Consider the following 19,897-nt stretch of genomic DNA (forward strand, 5'->3'; position numbering starts at 1 on the left):
TACAAAGTTGATTTTTTATTGACAAGTAGCTGTTTTTCAGGTTTACTATCAATGAATAATAAGTCTATAAACTGGGAGGAATACTAGGAATTATCTTGGAAGGGTTGTTGAGTAAATTGAATGAGCAATTAATTACATGTAAAGTACTTAGAACACTGCCTATCATCATCATCATTATCACTCATTGACTCCATCTCTTACCCATCTTCAGGCTTAAGGTGGATAATGAGGGGCTGGTTTAGGAAATCAAATGTGGGACCCACTTAATGCTTGAGCTGAGATTAGGTGCTCCAAGAATGAAAAGAGCACTTGAAATAATTGTCCATTGGGTTGATTCTGGTGGAGCTGTCGAATGTTTGGGGGATCTCACTGCTGAGCCCCATCACCCAGTTTCCCACCAACTTCTCCAATTGACTTTCTCTCTGGACAAGAATGGAAGGAGCAACTTCACCAGAGTCCCTTTGTGAACCTACCCAGTAGTTCTTTAATTCACTCATGGAGCCCATCTCTCATAGTGTCTATGGCAATACCCATATTTACTGAGCTCTTCTTGCTCATTTTATGGGAATTCTGTTCTAAGCTTTGTACACAGATAATTTCATTAAATCTTCATGAGGTCACCACACAGCACATAGTTTTATTATCCCCATATTCCAGATCAGGGAACTCAGGCATAGGAAGAAGTAAGTAACTTGTGGTGGACCTGGTAATGGATGATAAAAAGACATTTACACACCCCTACGTCCTGCCAGGTCCACTACAGACACCTGCTCTCCCAGGCTTTTCTGCAGGTGCCTGGCCATATGACAAACTTTGGATTTCCTGATGAAAAGGGGCAGGTGCAGCAGGTGCACTCCCTCCCCATCCCAACTTTTCCCTGCTGAGACAGTGGACAGATGGCTAGTGTGATGGGCGCCATCTTGCTTCCTTGAGGGACTGGCCAAGAGAATGGCAGAAAAGCAGCCCTAACCTCATGGAGTCACTAAAACAGGCTGAGCCAGTTTCAAAACCAGGCAGTCCAGTTCCAGAGCCCATGCCTCTGACCTCTCTTCTGCACTGCTTCTCACACACCAAATCCCATCCCTGGTTCTGTGGAGTCAAGGCAGGTCAGAACAAAGGTGGCTGAGACCCTTGGGGAGTTTACAGTCTAATGAGTTGTTAGAGATGAAAACATAAACACAAGAGAAACATAAGGGGTGCATTAGTGGTTCTTCTCATTCAGGGCAGACTAGACGGTGCTCATTCACACCGTGGAGGGCAGAAAAGCCCCATTCCTCTGAAGGAAATGGGCACGGAGGCTGAGATAGGAGGGTGGTGGGAGCAGAGGCATGGTGGAGGGCTCTGCGTGGGGAAGAGCGGGAGGCACACTTAGAGTGCCCTGTGGTGGGAGAGAAGAGAAGTCCATGAGGCTCCCCATGGGGAGGGACGGTGGGTAGGGCGCGAGAGCGGGAGGGTGGGTCAGATCACTGCCACAGGGGAGCGTGGACTCTACCTTAAGAACAAAGAGAGCACACTTCCAAAGAGTTTCAGTCTAGGGGAGAAACGATCTGAATCCTGTCGAGATAACAAAGATCCTCTTCAACTGTCGTGGGGAGCGTGGACACGGGAGATGGTTTGGGGGTCATTGTGGCTGTCCCCGTGAGGACAGTCTCTCTGTGGGGGGTGGTCATGGAGATGCCAAGAAGGTGACAGGCAGGACATAAGTCACAAAAGCAGACCTGACAGGGCCCTGGGGATTGGCAGAGGAAGTGAGAAAAGGACATGAAGCCGTCGCTCACAGATGCCTGGGCCTGGGGGAGAGGAAGGGTGGTGGCCGTGGGCTCCGGAGGGCAGAGGTTGACATTGTAGGACTAGTTCTCTTCTGTTATCTGTGGTGTTGTTCGTCCTGTTCTTTTAAAAACTATTTATTTATTTATTTATTTGAGAGAGCAAGTGAGCAGCTGTGGGGGTTGGGTGAGGGGAGCGGAGGAAGGGGGACAAGCCGACTCTGTGCTGAGTGTGGAGCCCATGCAGGGCTCAATCCCATGTCCTTGAGATCATGACCTGAGCTGAAATCCAGAATTGGAAGCTTATCCGACGGAGCCACTCAGGTGCCCCATTATGTGTCTTTCTCATTTGAAGTGACACGGAAGTCATGTTCACTGTGTTAATAAGCTCTGAGCGTAGGCAGTCACTTACCAAGTGAGCCTTGAGTTGAGATTTGGCGAATGTTGGAAGGTACCCTGGCCGGTGTGTGAGCCCTGCTGCAGGCTGTGGGGTGGGGGGTGGGGGTGGTGGGAAGGGTCCTAGAGGGACATGACAAGGCCCCTGCCCCTGGGGGCAGAGAAGGAGGTATATAGCTGTCAGGCTTCCTAGGATCGGTCTGGCATGGAATGTTCCTGATTCCGGAATTTCCATGTTTCTGGTCTTGGGGAGTTGGTCTTCACAGATGGAGTTTTAGTGGCAGGGCGTGAGCTAAAGTAGAATTCATCTTGCTGGCGGGCCCCTGCCTGCTGGTGGGCTTCCCTCTGTGTGACCTGCATCCTCTGCTCTCCTGTGCAGGACACAGAGGTGCTGAACACGGCTGTCCTCACCGGGAAGGCTGTCTCGGTTCCTGTCAAGGTCGTGGGCATTCAGGAGGACGGCTCCGTGGTGGATGTATTGGAGGCTGTGGAGTGCAGGTCTGCGGATGAAGACGTCGTGAAGGTACAAGGGGTCTTGCCACGGGCCTGCCAGGGGTCCAGTCCTCAGGGGGCACATCCCTCTGTCCCAGGGTCTCCTGGGGCTGGAGCCAGGGTGACCACACTGAGGACGGGGTGGGGGGGGACTGACCCCTCTGGAGGGCGCCTGTTTCCCTCCCCAGAGTGGGGACTCCTGGTGTCTTAACAGACATAATTTTCTTTCCCTCCTTTTGGTTATAGAACAATATTTCCCTAATTTTAGCAATCGTATGTCATCTCAATGTTTGCCAACTTTCTGTGTAAATAATATTATTTACTCAACAGATTTTCTTTCCTTCTGAAGGGAAGGAAAAATTCTTCCTCTGCCCTTCATGTCTTCCAGCTGGACTAAGAATTAAATTGACACGTGACAGATTAACAGGAGAAAACCCGCAAAGTTTTCTGTAGTGTGCACAGAGGCACAGTAAAAAAATTGAGACCTAATGACATGACCATGGCAGGCAGTTTCTGTACTTTTTAGATAAGGAGGCAATGAATTTGGGAAGACTTGACAAGACAACGAAAACTTCACTTTCGGGGCTCCAGTTAGTAAGGAATTCTACCAGACGGGTGCTCTGACCAGCTCATCTAAGGCACACACCTAGTAAGGAATTCTAGAAAGAATGTGGGCAGGGGTAGTAAAGTTGTAAAAAGTAACAAGGGATGTTTGTATGCCTTTCTTGTTCTCCTTACCACTTTCTCTAAATTTCCAAGCTCAGTGATGAGGATGTCTCTTTAATTCCTGGTACCAGGAAAGGCATCTTTCACATGGGAAATTTTGGGTTGCAGAGGGGAGGGGCCAAGTGTCCTTGAACAGGTTGTCTCTTAAATCTTTTATTTAAAATAACCCATATGCCCCTGTGCCCCATTATAAAGACATTACAGCCCATGGTCTCGATGTGCTAATTTGTTGTTAATATACATTAAAATAGATGGCTGTTAAAATAAAAATTCCTCTGTGTGCTTCCTAACTTAATTTGAGTACCAGTGGGATTCAGCTCTTGGTTTGGGTAATCTGGCTATGGGGCGTTTCCTCTGGGTTATTCATTTTAATTAGCTGTATTTAGGATTCCAGATTCAGCCAGGAATCAGCCCATGGATTATTTCATGTTCTTTGCAGGGGTCTGTGTGAACTTCCTAATTTAGAGTTTCTGCCTGTTTTTTCTTGGCACACTGGTTGGCCATTTCCTTTTGCAGCAGGCCCTCATGGAGAAAGGACTTGAAGCTTCAGAGCTGTCCTTTCTCTCTCAGGTTGCTAAGGGAGCCCCCCAGGCCCATCCATTCATTCTAGAAGAATAAGGCAGTAGGTTCTGTCTCCCCTCACATGCCACAGTTTCCTGTTTAGAGGGGGAATGAAACTGGTCCCAGGCTGAAGAACTTGGTGGTAGACAGAAAAGCCTCTAGGGTTCTCCTTGTGGTGGAAAAGATTTGGGAGGGGCTGATTTCTTCTTGTGGTGACCCTACAGGAGGCTGTGCCTTAAGCCAGAGAGATGGTTTTGATAAAGAAGAATTGATGTGTCTGTGAGGCCTAATTAAAAAAAAAAAAAAAAGTTAATCCTTAGGAAACCCAAGTTTGGCACAGCCTGCTTCCTGGGCTTGGAATGCTAGTTCTCGCTGGAGACAGGAGGGGGATTGGCTTCAAAGCATACACAAGCCTTGCCCCGGGGCTCCTGGCGGGCCTTGTACTCTGTGGGCAGGTTGGATTAAACAAATCTAAAGCCTACTGTATTCAGAGTTTAGGAAGATCTGAGCCAAGTCATACAAGCTCCTCCTCATGGAAAGAGAAATACTGATGGTGCATCGTCCTTGATTGCCTTTGACACTGCACATTATTTACTGTCCCTGTGTCACTCCAGAGGGAGACACGGGGGTGGCATATGGAGATGGCATCCGGAGGATGGCGGCCAGCCCAAGTGTCCTATGTCTGCAGCCCCCTACACCTGTGCTCCCTCCTGAGAGCCTGGGGGAGCCCCCCACTAGGGTGGAGAGCTCTGTCTTCCAGTACTACCTTAGACTTGCTCATTTCCCCTGCACAGAAGTAAACTAGAAACAGTCTCTGCCCAGCCTGATAGATACTTTGCTTTGGAAGACAATAATTTTGGGGTCTTTTTGTTTCTGTTTTTGTTTTTTACTTAATGTTCACTTTTGTGGTCTCACAAAGATGGAGCTTTCTTTGAGCAAACTCGGACCTGATCTTCAGATTAACAAACCGGAGTGAGCAGACCATCAAGCTTGGAGCTGCTTCTTAGACTTTTTTAACGGAGCCCAAGCCCTGTTGCGAATCCTGGGGCCCAAGTCCGTTGGGTCTGTGTTAATTAATTGGCTGTGGTGCATTTGTCCTGGGTTTAGTGTCAATATTTGCAGTAAATGTTGCCTCTACTCTGAGACAAACAGCATTACCTTCAGAGCTGTGCCCAGGCCTCAGCATCCTCCCAGGGCCATTCCCAACCTGGGGGGGCATTTGTTAGTACCCCATGGGGAGACCACCCCCTTAACCTGCACAGTTGTCATTCGGTCACTCCTTCATGGTTGCAGAAAACACTGTGTGCCCCCCGGGGAGAATCTTGCAGGGTTCCACAAAGATCTTTGTGCCCTGAAAGTTCTGTGCATTGGGACTGTGATTTAAGTTAGGGAATAAGTATGAGTTTAGGAAGATGTAAATTGTAAATGGATTGGCTTCTTTGTTTGGGATTGAATGACTCGGGAGGGGCTACAGAATCTGAGGACATAGATGATTTCAAAAGGCTGGAAGCTTGGCCTAATCTGGCAAGATTGGGAAGGATAAATTTTAAGTTTTAACTTCTATGTAAAAAAACACACACAGTAAAGGATGCATCTTCATCATTGTGGGTGTGTGTTTCTATCATTTAATTTTTTGCCACCCTATAAAAATTGTCAAATTCACATAGAAATCTGGGTTTTCAGCTTCTTATGAAGATCACAAGGTCAGGTTGCTTCCGGGGACCCTCACAGGAAGCTGCCTGAAGGACACCTCTGTGCATAATGCCTGGGCCCCGGAGTCATCGCAGTCTCCACCACTCCCTCTCGCTCCCCCTCAGAGGCTTGTGGGGCATCTGTCCCTTCTTGTCGCACTGCTGCTGATGGTTTTCTGACAGTAGATTTCAGAGGAAAGCGAGGCATGTCTCGCACCCTGGCTTCTGTTAAAAATCAGCAACAAGTGCCAGCTCTCAGTCACCCCGACTGAGAATTCTGTGTCTTTCTAGGCATGGGAGCAACCCTGGAAATTGGAGTGTCTTCTGCTCACGGGCATCCGGGGTGCAGAAGGTCCTTGACATCAGTCACAGAGACATGTGAGGTTCGGGACTTGTGAGGGTGCAGCCTGTTGATGAGAAGTAAAGTCCCAGGGGCGAGATGAAGAGGAGGAGACAGGACCGCTCTCTGTAAGCCCTCCAGGGGCCATCGTTCAGGAGATAGTAGATTCGGCTACTTAAATCCCCAGAGTGGAAATTAAAACGGAGCTGCTCTAGCTCACTATAAAGAAAGAGAATGTGTACGTTTAGTGAATTCCTTTGGTTCAGATTTCTGAAGGTCAAGATCGGCTCAAACCCTGACTCCGTCTCCCTCTCTGTTGGACCTTGGACAAATCACTTCCCCTCTGTGAGCCCCATTTGTTATATGTAAAGCAGGGATGATAATGACACAGTGTGGAACCTTCCATAGGGAAAGTCAGCGTATATCCAGAGGCAGAAGTACCAGTAATCAAAGGAGTCCTTGAAAAATCCCCGAGAGGACACCTGGCTTCAAGAAGTTCAAAAAAGAAAAAAAAGATTGTCTCCTTGCATTCGAGCTGTGGCCAGATCTCCTGGGGCATCGTCGGACAACGCTAGTTTGGAAGGGAGAGCTTGGGGTATCACCGTAAGTTAGACTGAAACAGAGTTGGTGGTGGGATACGTGCCCGTGTTTTATCCTTCTCTCTTACAGCTTCCGCTGGAAGTGCCCTCAGACGCAGCTCCCAGTCATTGTAAGCACATGTCATTGAAAATTTGCTTGTCAAACCTACACGTGATGGAATCCCAAGATGGAGCTTTGGGGATGAGAAAATAAGCTTATATCTAAAGGGAAGCACATGGCCCTGGATCTGTAACAGATCAATATGCCTTAGTATCTGTGTATTTCTTCATATCTTCATATCTGCATATGAATACCCATTCATATCTGTGTATTTTAACCCCGACGTGATTGCAAGGTCTACAGAGTCTATAGCTTTGTCTTATTAGCGATGCTCTGCCCAGTCCTGAGCAGAATCTAGAACACGGTGGGGGCTCAGTGAGTATTTGTGGACTCTACTAACAACGCACGAATGCTAGAGCTTCCCGGAGAGGACAAGCCAAGAATGGTTACTGGGTCTTCATCAGAACATCTCCAGTGATGTCCTGTTACCGAAAGCCTTTGAAGAAGGGGGCAGGGGGACATTGCATTAAGGACCTGGCTCTGGCACTATGACCCAAGCTGCTTCTGCTCCCCCGGGGCGGTTCTTGTTTCACAAATACTTAACCGACGATGGGCACGTGGGGGCAATGAATCAGGTGCTCTGGAAACTGCAGGGTGGAACAGGATGAATTCTGTTGTTGGGAACTGACAGCTGAGCTCATGGGAATTCACAGTCAACATTGGTTGAGAACATAGTAGGTGACAGGTGCTATTTTAATGAGGTTGTTAGAAACACGGAACCGTCTTGTCTTCACAACAAGCCTTCAAGGTGGGTGATCCTACTATTGCCAAGTTTGTACATGAGGAACGGGCACATAGACGGGTGAGTAAGTCCCTGGGCAGTGAATGTGGGGACGGAGTTCCCAGGCAGTGACCCCGGTCATCTGGAAGGGTCACCCTCTGATCCCCCGTGCCCAGGAGCAGAGCCTCGTTCTGGGGCTTTCTCATCCAGAAGTCCGTGATGTTTGTCGAAGTCTTTTGTTTTCCTCCTCATCACCTGGAAGGTGGTGTATTAGTTTCCACTTGCTGCTATAACAAATTGCTGTGCACCTCGTAGCTTAAAACAAAGCACTTTTGTTATCTTACCATACGGGTCAGGAGTCTAAAGTGGGTCCTTGGGGCTGCATTCCTGTCTCCTTGCGTTTTCCAACTTCTAGAGGCCCCTGCATTGCTGGCTGTGGACGCTCCACTGTCTCCGGTCAGCACTGTAGCCTCTTTCTACCCTGCTCTCCCTCTCTCACCTCTGGTTCTGTCATCCTGTTTCCGACTCTACCCTCCTGCCTCTCTTTACCTAGGACCCTGGTGATTACATTAGGCCCACCCCGATGACTCAGGCTAATCCGTTCATCTCAGATCCTTAAATGAATTACCTTTCCCGTGTGTGTGTGTGTGTGTGTGTGTGTGTGTGTGTGTTTTCTAGAGCAGCCACAATAAGTTTCCCCAAACTCAGTAGCTTAGAGTAACGTACATTTATTTTCTCCCAGATCTGGAGGCCAGAAGTCTGAAATCAAGGTATTGGCAGCAGTCCACTCCCTCCAGAGGCTCTAGGGGAGGATCCTTCCTGCCTCTTCCCAGCTTCTCGTGGCTCCCGTGTCCTTGGCCTTGTGGCTGTGTCCCTTCTCCGGTCTCTGCCTCCATCTTCACTGGGCCTTGCCTTTGCATCTCCATATGGCCTTCTTCTAAGGGTGCTGGTCAGTGGAATGAGGAGCCACCTTAACTCAGAATGATCTTATCTCGGGATCCCTCATTACATCTTCAAACACCCCCTTGCCAGATAAGGTCATGTTCCCAGGTAGCAGGGGCTACTAGAACTTGGACAGGGCACTTCGGGGCCACAGGTGACCCCCCCTACAAAGGTACCACTGTAAGGTACCACATTTCCAGGTGTTGGGGAGGAAGGCATAGATATCTTGGGGGAGGGTCTTTATGCCCCCCCCATAACATATTTTCTTGTCTTTGCTAAGTTTCTTTAAAGGTCTTCAGAGGAAGGGAAAAAAATGCAATTTCCATGTTGTAATTATGATTTAATCCCTGACTGTCTATCCTTCTGGCTCAGTGATGGCCTCATGTTCTCATGTGTTGCTAATTGCACTGTTTGTCAGAGAAGTCCTGTTTCTGGAACCACAGCAGCCAGCCACACCTCAGTCAGCGGGGGAGGAACTCATCCACGCCCGGAGAGAAATAAATGTTAAGCTCATGCTGGTCTTGAAGATGGTGCCCTCCATCTTTTGGCTGCCATAATTAAGTTCCCAGCCTCCGGGTGTTGGCTGGACTTGTGATAATGAGATGCTAAAGGCCTCATAAAAGGGCTTTAACATTTTAAAGCCTTCTCTACCCCAGGGAAGGATCTTGTTTCCAGAGCTGGTCTGAGAAGGGTGAGGGAAGGCGGTGGAAGTGCTGTAAAAAATGCAGAGTTTTCTGCTACTTGCTGAGCAATGTGTGGGGAGCTGGTCACCAAGAGAACCCTGTGTCCCCTGTGGAGGACACCAACTTTGATGGAGAAGCTCCTTTTCTGGGTTTGGCAGCACCTATAAAAGGCCATGTGAGCCCATTTTCCCAGAGGTGGTTGGATTTGTAGAGTGGATAAGCTGGAAGGTAGGTGTGCCCTGAACATGGTCCTTGGAGAAGCACTTTGGAGCTGGTGTCACTGGAAGGGCTTGGACAGGTGTGGTAGGTAGTGGCTAGTGCACTGGTAGTGGTGGTATCCTGTACTCATGGGTTTTGTTTTGTCTGGTTTCATTTGGTTGCAAGTCACAGAAACCCAAATCCACTGTCTTAACCCAACAAAGGGGCAGTGTATTGAGTTGTGCAACTAAAAGAGCAGGGGTGACTCCAGGAAACGTTGGATCCAGGGGCTCATCTGGACTTGGTCTCTCTCCTCAGATTCTGCCGCCTTCTCTGGAGTTCTGCACATCTTCTTCCTGTGCTCGTGCTGTTTCCTGTGCCTGGTTCCCCTCCCCTGTCCCCTGCACCTCTGGATGTCCCACTGTTCTCTGATCTTTGCTCGGTCCCCCACTCCATGCAGTCATCTCATTCCTGCCTTTATGCACCCCACGGGTCCTCCCCTCCATAGGTCCCCAGGTAGATACAGTATTAGGGACTCATCACATAGCCCATCCTTGTACATGGTGGCATGTCTGCTGCTTGAGGGCAGGGTCCATGTCCCACGGGGGTCCTGTCCCCAGGGTCTGAGTGGGCAGTCACAGCTACACAGGCTAACACACCCAGCGACACCGTGCCAGACTCTGCTTTGCTTGTTTTCTTGGGTCCCCAATGTTGGGTCTCCCAATTATGGGTCTGTGATTAAAGGAGCAAGACTGATACAGAGCGAAGGTCAAGCAAAGCTTTATTTCGCGCCAAGCATCGAGAATCAAACCGAGTTTGGGGCTGTGCCTCTTACAGAGAGGGTGACCCCTCTCTGCTTCACAGACTAGCTTTTAAGGGCAAAGGCCATGCGGTTGGGCCTGGCCACACACAGGTGGCCAATGAAATTGTAACACACGGAGAAAGCTGCACAGTCATGCTAGGTCACACATAAGTGACCAATTGAATTACCATTTACCCTATAGTAGACATTTGAACCAGCCTATCACTTGGTCAGAATTGGCGCCCAAAAGGTGCCCAAAGGGCGGGGCCCATACTCCTTGGTAGCTAGGGAGACAGTATGGGTCCCCTCACTGATCAGATGTCTCCACCTGGCTTGACCCACCCTTGTATTTGGGCTTTGTTACCTGGGACTGGTTTCCCAGACTTGTTTTTAAGTAAGTCCCCTGAGGGGTGGGGGGCAGGGTCAATTTAAGTTTTACTGCATAAACAACAAAATGGCAGTTCAACCGGGGTGGGGCCGCTCTGGCTGAATAGGCCCTTACAGTTTCAGACTCTGCACAGCTATTGGCCCACAGGGCCCCACGCAGTGGGCGTGAGTGTCACCGCATCGGACGGCTCAGGAACCCGAGTCATTGTGCTCAGTGTGTTTTGAGGAAGCATTAGTCCACTGCGTGTGTCCAATTCATCACAACAAAAAGTGGACAAGCCGTTCTTCTATTTCCTTGCTCCCTTTGTAGACAGACGCTATAAAGACAGATGTTTCTGGAAACCCAGATGTTTGTGTAAGAGTGTGGACTTTTACATGGTGGCAGGTCCTTCAGTTGGAAGATCTCTGCAGAGCACGTCTGGCCTGGGACTGCTGGTCTGACCTTCCCACCCTGGGAAGCAGGACAGGAAAGGGAAGACTCTTCCGGGTCGCAGATGGGGGTGGGATGGGGGACATGGTCAGGACCCCGCAGGTGTTGATGAAGAGGAGCTCACGAGGCTCTGTGCACTGACTTCTCGCAAAAGGGTCCTTGGTGGTGGCTACGACAGGCTTCCACGTAGCTCTCAGACTGATCCTAATTTTATTTAGAAGGAGACAGAGAGAAATCCAAAGGAGGCTTAAGGCGATTTCTTTCTCTCTCAGCAATGCCTGGCAAAAATTCCTACAGAGAACACTGCCATTCTATTTCTGGGCATAAATTTCCTTCCCTTTGCCCACCACCAGGAGCCAGGCAGCTAAGAATAAGTTGTCAGGCAGCTTGGCTGTTATTGCCCGATTTTGTCCTTCTCTATGCCCGAGATTAGGACTTTTATTGTTCCTTCCTAATTGGGGACGGGGCAAGCATTTCCTATTGGCCGGGGGATGGGCAGGGTGGCCTTTCCAGCACTTTCTTCCCATCAGCACCACTGTGACTTCAATGTGAATCAGCTCTTTTGTTCTTTTCTGTCTCTGGCTTCTCCAATTAAGAGCTACCATTCTGGAATTGTTTCTGCGTAATGCAGAGAAATCTTGGAATGAGCCAGAGGGGGCCGCGGGCCTCCTGCCTCGCTCCCTCCGTCAACATGGCCATGTGCTCCTGCCCTCCTCTCCCGGCGCCTCCTGTGCGCTCTTCTCCATCCTGCCCTGCTCAGGTCCAAAGTCGGGGGGTGGGTGCTAGAGTCTTGGGCCTGTGAACGTGTCTCGATATCAGGCAGGGCCTGGGCCTCCTGGAGACACCTTTATTTTGTGTTCAGTAGGAGGGAAAGGGACCCTCATTGATGTTGTGGTGCCCAGTTCACAATTTGAACTCCTGCCCGGCAGCCCTGGTGGGGAGCAGAGCGTATCAGCTCCATAATCAGATTCACTGGGTTTCCCAAAGAACTCAAATAATTTGCACAAACTTTAGTAGTTAATGGGGTCACTTACCCAAAGCAGGACGCAACGGGTGTGAGTGGATTTAGGTACGAAGGCTGAGTGTGGAGGCTGCTATCACACGTGACCATTTTTCTAACCTCTTTTGGTGGTATAAGGGATAAACAGCAAACCGCATATGTTTAAAATATACAAATTTGACGCTCCAGGTCGTACATCACCAGACTCAAGACAGTGAACATGTCCTCAACCCCGGAACTTTCTTCATGCCCCTTTGTAATGTGCCGCTCCTGTCCAGCTCTCCAGTCATCCCCAGGCAAATGCTCATCTTTTCTCTGTCCCTGAAGAAGGATCGTCCTTGTCCGGAGTTTTGTATAGATGGGATTGTAGGAAGTGTGCTCTCTTCCTGTGTCTGGCATCTTACACCCACACAGTGAATCTGAGAGTCACGCATGCGGTTGTGTATCAGTAGCCCCGCCCTCTCACCGCCAGTGGCAGTCCGCCATACGCCCATACCACAGATCATCCATCCATTGGTGGGCCCTTGGCGTCTTCCTAGTGCTTGGCCGTCACCACTCTTGCTGCTGTGAACATTCGTATAGGGTTTTGTCTGGACATAAGCTTTTGGATTAGAAAAAATGGAATCATTTGGTAAGTGTACGATAACCTCTTAAGAACCTGCCAAATGGTTTCTAAAGTGGTTGGGCCATTTTATGCTCCTGTCATCAGGGTGCTAGTTCCTCCGTATCCTTGTCAGCACGTGGGATGCTCAGCCTTCGCAGTTTTAGCCCAGCCACTGGGTAAGTACGTGGATGCCATTTTCGTTTTGACTTGTCCTTCTTTATAGATGAGTGATGTCGGACAGTTTTCATGTGACATCGGCCGTCCACCGATCTTTGGTGAAATGGCTGTTCCAATCTTTTGCCTCTTTTTCTTATTGGCTTGTTTGCTGTATATTATTAAATGTTGAGATTTCTTCCTCTGGTTACAGGTCCTTTACCCATTATGGAATCTGCAAGTCTTTTCTTCTAGTCTGTGGTTTGCCTTTTTCATAACCACTGGGCTCTTTTTTCTTTTTTTTACGATAGGGTCTTTGAAAGAGTTTAAGTTTTTCGTTTTGACAAGGACCAATTTATCTGGTTTTTTTTGTCTTTTTTTTTTCCTTTTGCAGATTATACTTTTGCTGTTGTATAAGAAATAATTGCCTAGCCCAAGTTCATAAAGATTTTTCTCATATGTTTTCTTCTCAAAGTTTTATAGTTTTAACTCTTATATTTAGGTTTATGATCCATTTTGAGTTAATTTCTGTGCATCACGGGAGCTAAGTACATAAATTCATCTGGTTTGCATATGGCCATCCGGTTGTTCCGACACCATTTGGGTAAAGACTGTTCTTTCCCTAGTGAATTGTCTTGGCATCCCTTTTCAAAAAGAAATTGATCATATATGTAAGATTTAATTTATGCATTCTCAGTTCTATTCCAATGAACGCTAAGTCTCTCCTTACAATGGTACCACATTCCGTTGATTACCATTGCTCTGTGGTGAGTTCTGTAATTGCGAGTAGTGAACCCTCAAGCTCTCTTATTTTTTTAATTTTTTTTTTTATTGTTTTGTCTCTGCTGGGTCCCTTAACTTTCCATATGCGGTTCTGGATCGGCTTGTCAATTGCTACTGAAAGACCAGTTGGAATTTGGGGATTCTGATCAGTTTCTCATTAAATCTGTAGATTGATTTGGGTAGTATTACCATCTTAACGTTAAGTCTTCTGACCATGGGCGTGGGATAGCTTCCCATTCATATGGCCTTTAATTTCTCATGACAATACTTTAAATTTTCAGAGTGTAAGTTTTGCATTTCTTTTTTTGTCTGTTTGTCCCCAAGTATCATATTCTTTTGGTGCTATTGTGAATGGGATCATTTATTGGTTTGTTTGGTTTTTTTTGTTTTGTTTTGTTTTTTTCATTTATTGGTTTTTTATTTCAAATTGTTGCCTGCTAGTGTGGAGACACTTAGTTGGTTTTTGCATATTGACCCCATACCTTGTGATTTTGCTGGGTTTGTTTATTAGTGTTTACCATTTTTAAGTGGATTTCTTAGGATTTGCTATATACCAGACTGTGTCACCTATAAAGAACAATAGTTCATTTCTTCCTTTCCAATCTGAAAATCTCTTATTTCACTTTCTTGCCTAATTGCCCTGCCTAGAATCTCAGTAGAATGTTGAGTAGAGGGGCACGTGGGTGGCCCTCATTGGTTAAGCATCTGAGTCTTGATTTTGTCTCAGGTCATGATCTCAGGGTCCTAGAATTGAGCCCCATGTTGAGTTATTGGACTCAGTGGGGGATCTCCTGGAGATTCTCTTTTTGCCTCTCCCCCTCCTCGGGCATTCTCTTCCTCTCTCTCTCTCTCTCATAAATAAATCTTGAAAAAATGTTGAATCAAAGTAGTAAGCACACACATTTTTGTCATTTCTCTGATCTTTGGGAGAAAGCACTTTGTCTCCATTAGGTAAAATGTTCGCTGTGTTTTTTTCTTTTCTTTTCTTTTCTTTTGGCCTTTTATCATGTTGAGGAATTCCCTTCTATTCCTAGTTTGTTGAGTGTTTCAACATGAAGGAGTGGTGGGTTTTATCAAAAGCTTTTTTTGTGTCTATTGAGCTGATCACGTGGTTCTGCCCTCCTAGTGATACAGTGTTCTGAAGCTATTTCTATGGAAGGAGAAAGTTTTGGAATATCTTGAAACTCCCAGGGCTTCATAGGTTGGGAGGTAAGAGCATTCTGGGCCACCTCTGTTGGGTTTCTGTTGTTGTGTTTAAATAGAGGTTTGTAAATTCATGCTGCTCAGTTTCTCAACTCCAAAACAGATGGGGAAATTGCAGCCGCAGAACCTTGTCTTAGACTCAAGAGTAAGCTCGTTGCCCATCCGTGCCTTACGAAATCAGTCTCAAGCAGAGTGGGTAAAGGGAGGCTTCTACTTCGAAGCGTTTGTCATATAAACATGAGCCGGGTTTAGCGATGGACTTGCCAGAATGCCAGCTCTCTGGGGTGTAGATACTAATCAGGGCAGGGAACAAGATCTGATTTGACTCCCCCTGGCTGATGAATGTCCAGTCCCCTTGACCCTGAGCTTGATTTTAGAAGCAGAAGCCTTCCTGATGTTCCCAGACGTCTGCTTGGGCGGGGATACGTAAGCTGGTTTTGTGTGTGTCCTACATGGTGATGTGAACCTAGGTATAAAAGTCTTTTTCCCAACACAACAAGGAATTGGGTCATTAGTTCTGGCACATCTCTCCTGGTCCCTGGTGTTTGCACACAGCCTGAGAGGGGCATCTCAGATGAGGGAGCTGGGCCACGTTCCGTCACGTCATCTTCTGTGGTAATGTCTTACTCTCCTAAATTTGTGTACTTTTTGTTAAATCCATGGGGGCCTACATCTGGTCTTAGGAATGAATGTGGCTAGAACCCCTCTTCTGTCTTAATGTAACATGTCTGGTAAGCAGGTCGGAGGAGGGAAGATCAGACATTGGGAGCCAGATCAGGGAGGGTGCCCGCATGAGCTGTACGTAAACAACAGACACGCTCGTCTTTACACCTTCTGGGTTGGCGGCCCCGGGAGCATAGGGCATTTTGTGCCTGATCCCCTCCCAGCTAGAACAGCCCCTGCGCACAGTGGGCCCTCAGCAATTATCCGTTGAATGTATGAACTTCAAAAACCTCTAAAGATAATATCCCAAAGAAACAAATATCACTACGTGGTCAGTCCCTCGGTTTGAGAGAAGAAATGGCTGGAATCTCAGGGCTGTGTCGGCGCCACCACGCTGGGCGAGCACAGCTCATCGGGGAATTAGGCTGCCTGCTCAGGCTTTTCCCTGCTAATCTGAGAGTGGATTTGCTTCAGAGAACACCGCAAGGGTAGCTCCCGTTCTCCAGATCCTTCTCGGGGAGTTGTGGGTCTGGGCCCCAGCGCAAGGGCTCCAATCTGTGTGTTTCCACTGTGGCCGAGTCTGGACCTTCTTCAGTGAGTTAACAGTGACAGTGTAAGAAGACGTTTTGTGATGGTTATCTGGGAGAGACAGACGGGCTCCCTGTTCTTCCGTTCCAGCCCCAGTACCTCCCATGGTCTGGGGAGCTCATTCACAGCAATTGTCAGCCATCAGCGGAGCAAAGTGAGGGACGCCTTCCCTTGTGGCCAAAGGACCCCACGTGGGCTGGTCTTTCCTTACAGTCCACATCTTCCCACTCACGTCCTTTCCATGTGTGCGGCCTGAGTGAATGCTACTGCAGGGCACTGCTTTGGGCGACAAGTTATAACATGTCGGTTTCTTGGTTCATTCATCTGTCCTCATCCCCAAGCTGCCAGCTCCACGGCAGGGTGGGACCTGGCTGATGTCACTCGCGCTGCCTCCCTGTCACCCAGCACCGAGCTTGGCCCTACAGAGCAGGTGCTCTCTGAGTGGACGGCAGATGCAGGCTTGTGGGGCGAGGGGCTCACTGGTGCCAACGATGATGCTGCCATTTGTGAGCAAGGGCAGGCTTGGGGTCTGGTGGGCCTGGGTTCTAATCCTACCCCAACCATCACTCTGGGGAATCTTGGGGAATCTGCTTTTCAAAATGAGCCTAAGAGACCGATTTTGTGTATACCAATAACTAGCATTTATCAGGCGCTTCTTAGGTGTTGACGTACGAGCTCTTCGTGTGTATAAATTCATGTGGGTTCTCCCCTCCCCGGATGTTCTGCAAATGGACTTATGTTAAGCATATCCTGAGATGAAGTTAATTGTCTCCCAGTGATACAAATGTGCCCTCTTTTTCTCTTGAACATTTCAAATGTCTGTAGAGAAATTCACTCATGTCAGGAGCCAATGAACATAAAAAGAAGCACCACAAAGAAGGGCTAGAACGCCTTTTCCAGCCAAGAGTTACAGGGACCCACACGACAGGACACAGGGACCCACGCGACATGACAGCCATAGATGAAAGGAGTCACCTGAGAAGCTCACCTGAGAAGCTCACCGATTTCCCCCAAGTATGCAGGGAAGTTAGCATGAGCAATTTATCAGCGTTCTGTGGATGTGTATGGCCGGGTCAGTATGGACTTTCGGAGAGTAATGCTGCCTTTTGCAGCTTCTGGAAGTATAAATTCTGTCTCAGTTGAAAACAAAGGAACAGAATTTCTCAGAGTGGACGGCACGGCTCATTCAGCTGTCTGTTACACAGACGGACTCTTATCCCTTCCGTTTTCAAGGAAGATGGGTTTCCAGCAGTAAAAGATCATTTATAGTCACACAGTCAATTTATTCATTCTTTACTGATTACATCTTCCAAACAGCTCTTGGATTAATTTGCCATGGAGACATCTAAGGCTGAACCTGAAATGCTAAAAGAAAATCTCAGATTTCAAGCTCTTCTGTTCACTTCCATTCCTCCTACAGCATTGGGGTAGTGTTCCACAAGCCCCCAGCCCAAATGTGCTTCATGTACTTGACCACTTCTAAACCTCAGCGTAACAGCCTCTTTTTAAAAATTAAAGACCTCAGCCCCAAGCAATTGCCTTAATAAAGTCATCCCTTCATGCGCTGAACAGCGGAGCACTTTCTGTCATCAAGAGTTTCAAGCGTATCTCTCCCCAGGGCATATGTTCCCAGGAAGAGAGAGAGGAATGTACCAATGAGTTCCTGACACCCTTCGTGTCTAACATTTAATAAATATTTGGGTTACACTCCAGCTCCTTCTCCTTTGGGCACAGTTATGCATAGAGCAGTAGACGGCCCTGTGTGGAGACAGCCTGTGTATCAGAAGGTCACTCCTCTGGACGGCTGGTTTCTCATGTGCCTTCCTGGACACCTCTTTGAGTGAGAGAACACTACTAGGAATCTTGCAGGATTTACCAGCTCTGATTCTAGAGCTTGCGCTTGGCCCTGGTTCAGGCTGAATGGCCTTTCTCAAGTGCACTGGGTAAAATGAACTTTGGGTACATAAATATTATGTAAATAATACAGAATGAGTAAAACCTGTGCAGGGATACCACTTCCTAGCCTTGCCCATGTGGACATCACTAATCAATTCCAGCACTCCTTCTGGAGAGAGCCCAGATTCCTCCCCAAGACAGAGCTCCCTAGAGCAGCCACCATGAGCCGATCTGCACTGGCAAGCGAGATGAACCTGTTTCCTATTTCTGGTAGAGTCTGCAGAGCTGAGAAAGGGTTTAGTAAGCATTGAAGCATGAGGTCTATTGAAGCCACGCACGGACCTCAAAATTCAACGTGTTGCATGGAAAGCGAGCCAAAATCAAAACTTCCTGTGCTGCACCACTGACATCCCATCATATTCCATGGACCCCTGAACAACACCGGGGGAGGGGCACCAAGCCCCCCACTTCCTGCACAGTAGAATTCTGAATCCTAAAATAGTCTACTGTTGACTACTGTTGACGGGAAGCCTTACTGATAGCGTAAATAGTCGATGAATGCATATTTTGTATGTTCTGTGTATTCTACGCTGTATTTATTTTCAGTTAAGTATGCCCCAGGAAGTAAGATGTTGTTAAGAAAATCATAAGAGAAAATACATTCACACTACGTACTGTATTGATGGGGGAAAGCCACATGTAGGCGGATCCACACAGTTCAAACCTGTATCGTTCAAGGGTCAGCTGTCTATCTGGATGTCCTTAGGCCAGAGGCCATGAAACAGTAGGCTCTGAGGCAGATACAGCCCTCAAGACATGCTCTGTTTGGCCAGGAAAGTACTTTGTAAAATATATGTGCTTAAATGCTGACATTCAAAAACTAGTCAGTTTTACCAAAACCCTGGATTTCCTGTTTCTCTTGCGAAGTTGGCTCTCTGGATGCAACCCCAGGGTTCTTGTGTGGCAGTGGTAGGCCAGGGAGGAGAACTGTCCCCTTTGCCTCGGGTTTGGGGTCTCCCTTGAGTTTGCCACAGTCCCCAACAGCAGACGACCTCTTCCTCGTTTGGGTCATCCCCCCGCCCCCACCCAAGTCCGGGAGGGGTTTTGTTACTGAGCAAATGCCCTGCAGCTCCATCCCAGGCCAGTCGTGGGGGTAACGTACGGTCTAACTGCATGGGAACTGAGATCTACGAGAAATGCATTAGGCCAATTAGCTGTATCAGTGAGAAAGAGTAGGACAGTATACCAGGTACGATTACGTTTATGTGCCCCGGATGTTAAGTGGGGGCTCCACAAAGCTGAGTCGTTTCATGAACTGCTCTAATTTCACCATGGGGCTACTTCTCGGGCTGGCCAGAGCAGAGTTTTGATACTCAGAATGTCACATAGCCCAGGCCATGCTGGGACGGACACAGAGGCCATCGGGGTGCATCTGGGGACTCCGCGCTGCGAGACACTGCTTGCTAACCCCTGTGACTGACAGCCAGGCCAGGCTCCCCGGAGCTGGTCACTGGGAATACGACTTGGGGCGCCCAGCCCTCTCCTGGCAGCCGCAAGCACATCTGGTCTCCGCTGGCGCTTCCTGGCTCGGACCTTGCACAACCCTGTCTTGTACATTTCGGTCCCGCAGCTACTGGAGGCTAAGACCGTCTTCTGCATTTATGTTTTCCCTTCGCCTGGAGTCTTAGAGATAAAATCTTTCAGCTGCCGATTTATCCACCCAGGTTTCATAATTCACAGTGTTTTTTGGTAGAAAAGTTTCTGCTCTAAGAGAAATTCTCCTAAGTAAGTGCTTTGAAAATAAGTTTGGAAAGCATGAACCCTCTCGTTCCCCTGAGAATATGCTTATCCTGCCAAAATGCTCTTCTTTTATGTGACTAATTGATGTGCAAGCCCCGAACACCTAAGCCTGTGACTCTGGCATCCGTGCCAATGGCAGCTAATTACCGGCGTCTCTCTCCAGCAGGCTCCGGGAGTGCGGTCGGAGCGGGCGCAGGAGGCTGGACAGGGCCATATGCTGGGCTTTCACCCAATCAACAGCTCCTAATCCCTTCTGGGGCACCGTTTGATGAAAACGAAGGGTTTGGATCTCTTCCTAAACTAACAGGCGTTGGTTGTGCTTTTAAAATCTCCCTGTGTCAAGGGACAAGATGCGAACATGGAAACATTCCGC

At 48.2% G+C, this 19,897-nt stretch overlaps 1 protein-coding gene across 1 annotated transcript in view; it reads left to right on the forward strand.

The window, feature by feature from the left end:
- Nucleotides 1-19,897, forward strand: part of TMEM132B (transmembrane protein 132B) — a 351,155-nt gene that overhangs the window by 306,955 nt on the left and 24,303 nt on the right. The window contains exon 5 of the mRNA XM_046025794.1: nucleotides 2,542-2,685. Coding sequence (XP_045881750.1) covers nucleotides 2,542-2,685 — 144 coding nt within the window. The remainder of the gene's footprint in view (nucleotides 1-2,541; nucleotides 2,686-19,897) is intronic.

Source organism: Meles meles, chromosome 12 (assembly GCF_922984935.1).
Source record: "Meles meles chromosome 12, mMelMel3.1 paternal haplotype, whole genome shotgun sequence".
Taxonomy (NCBI): Eukaryota; Metazoa; Chordata; class Mammalia; order Carnivora; family Mustelidae; genus Meles; species Meles meles.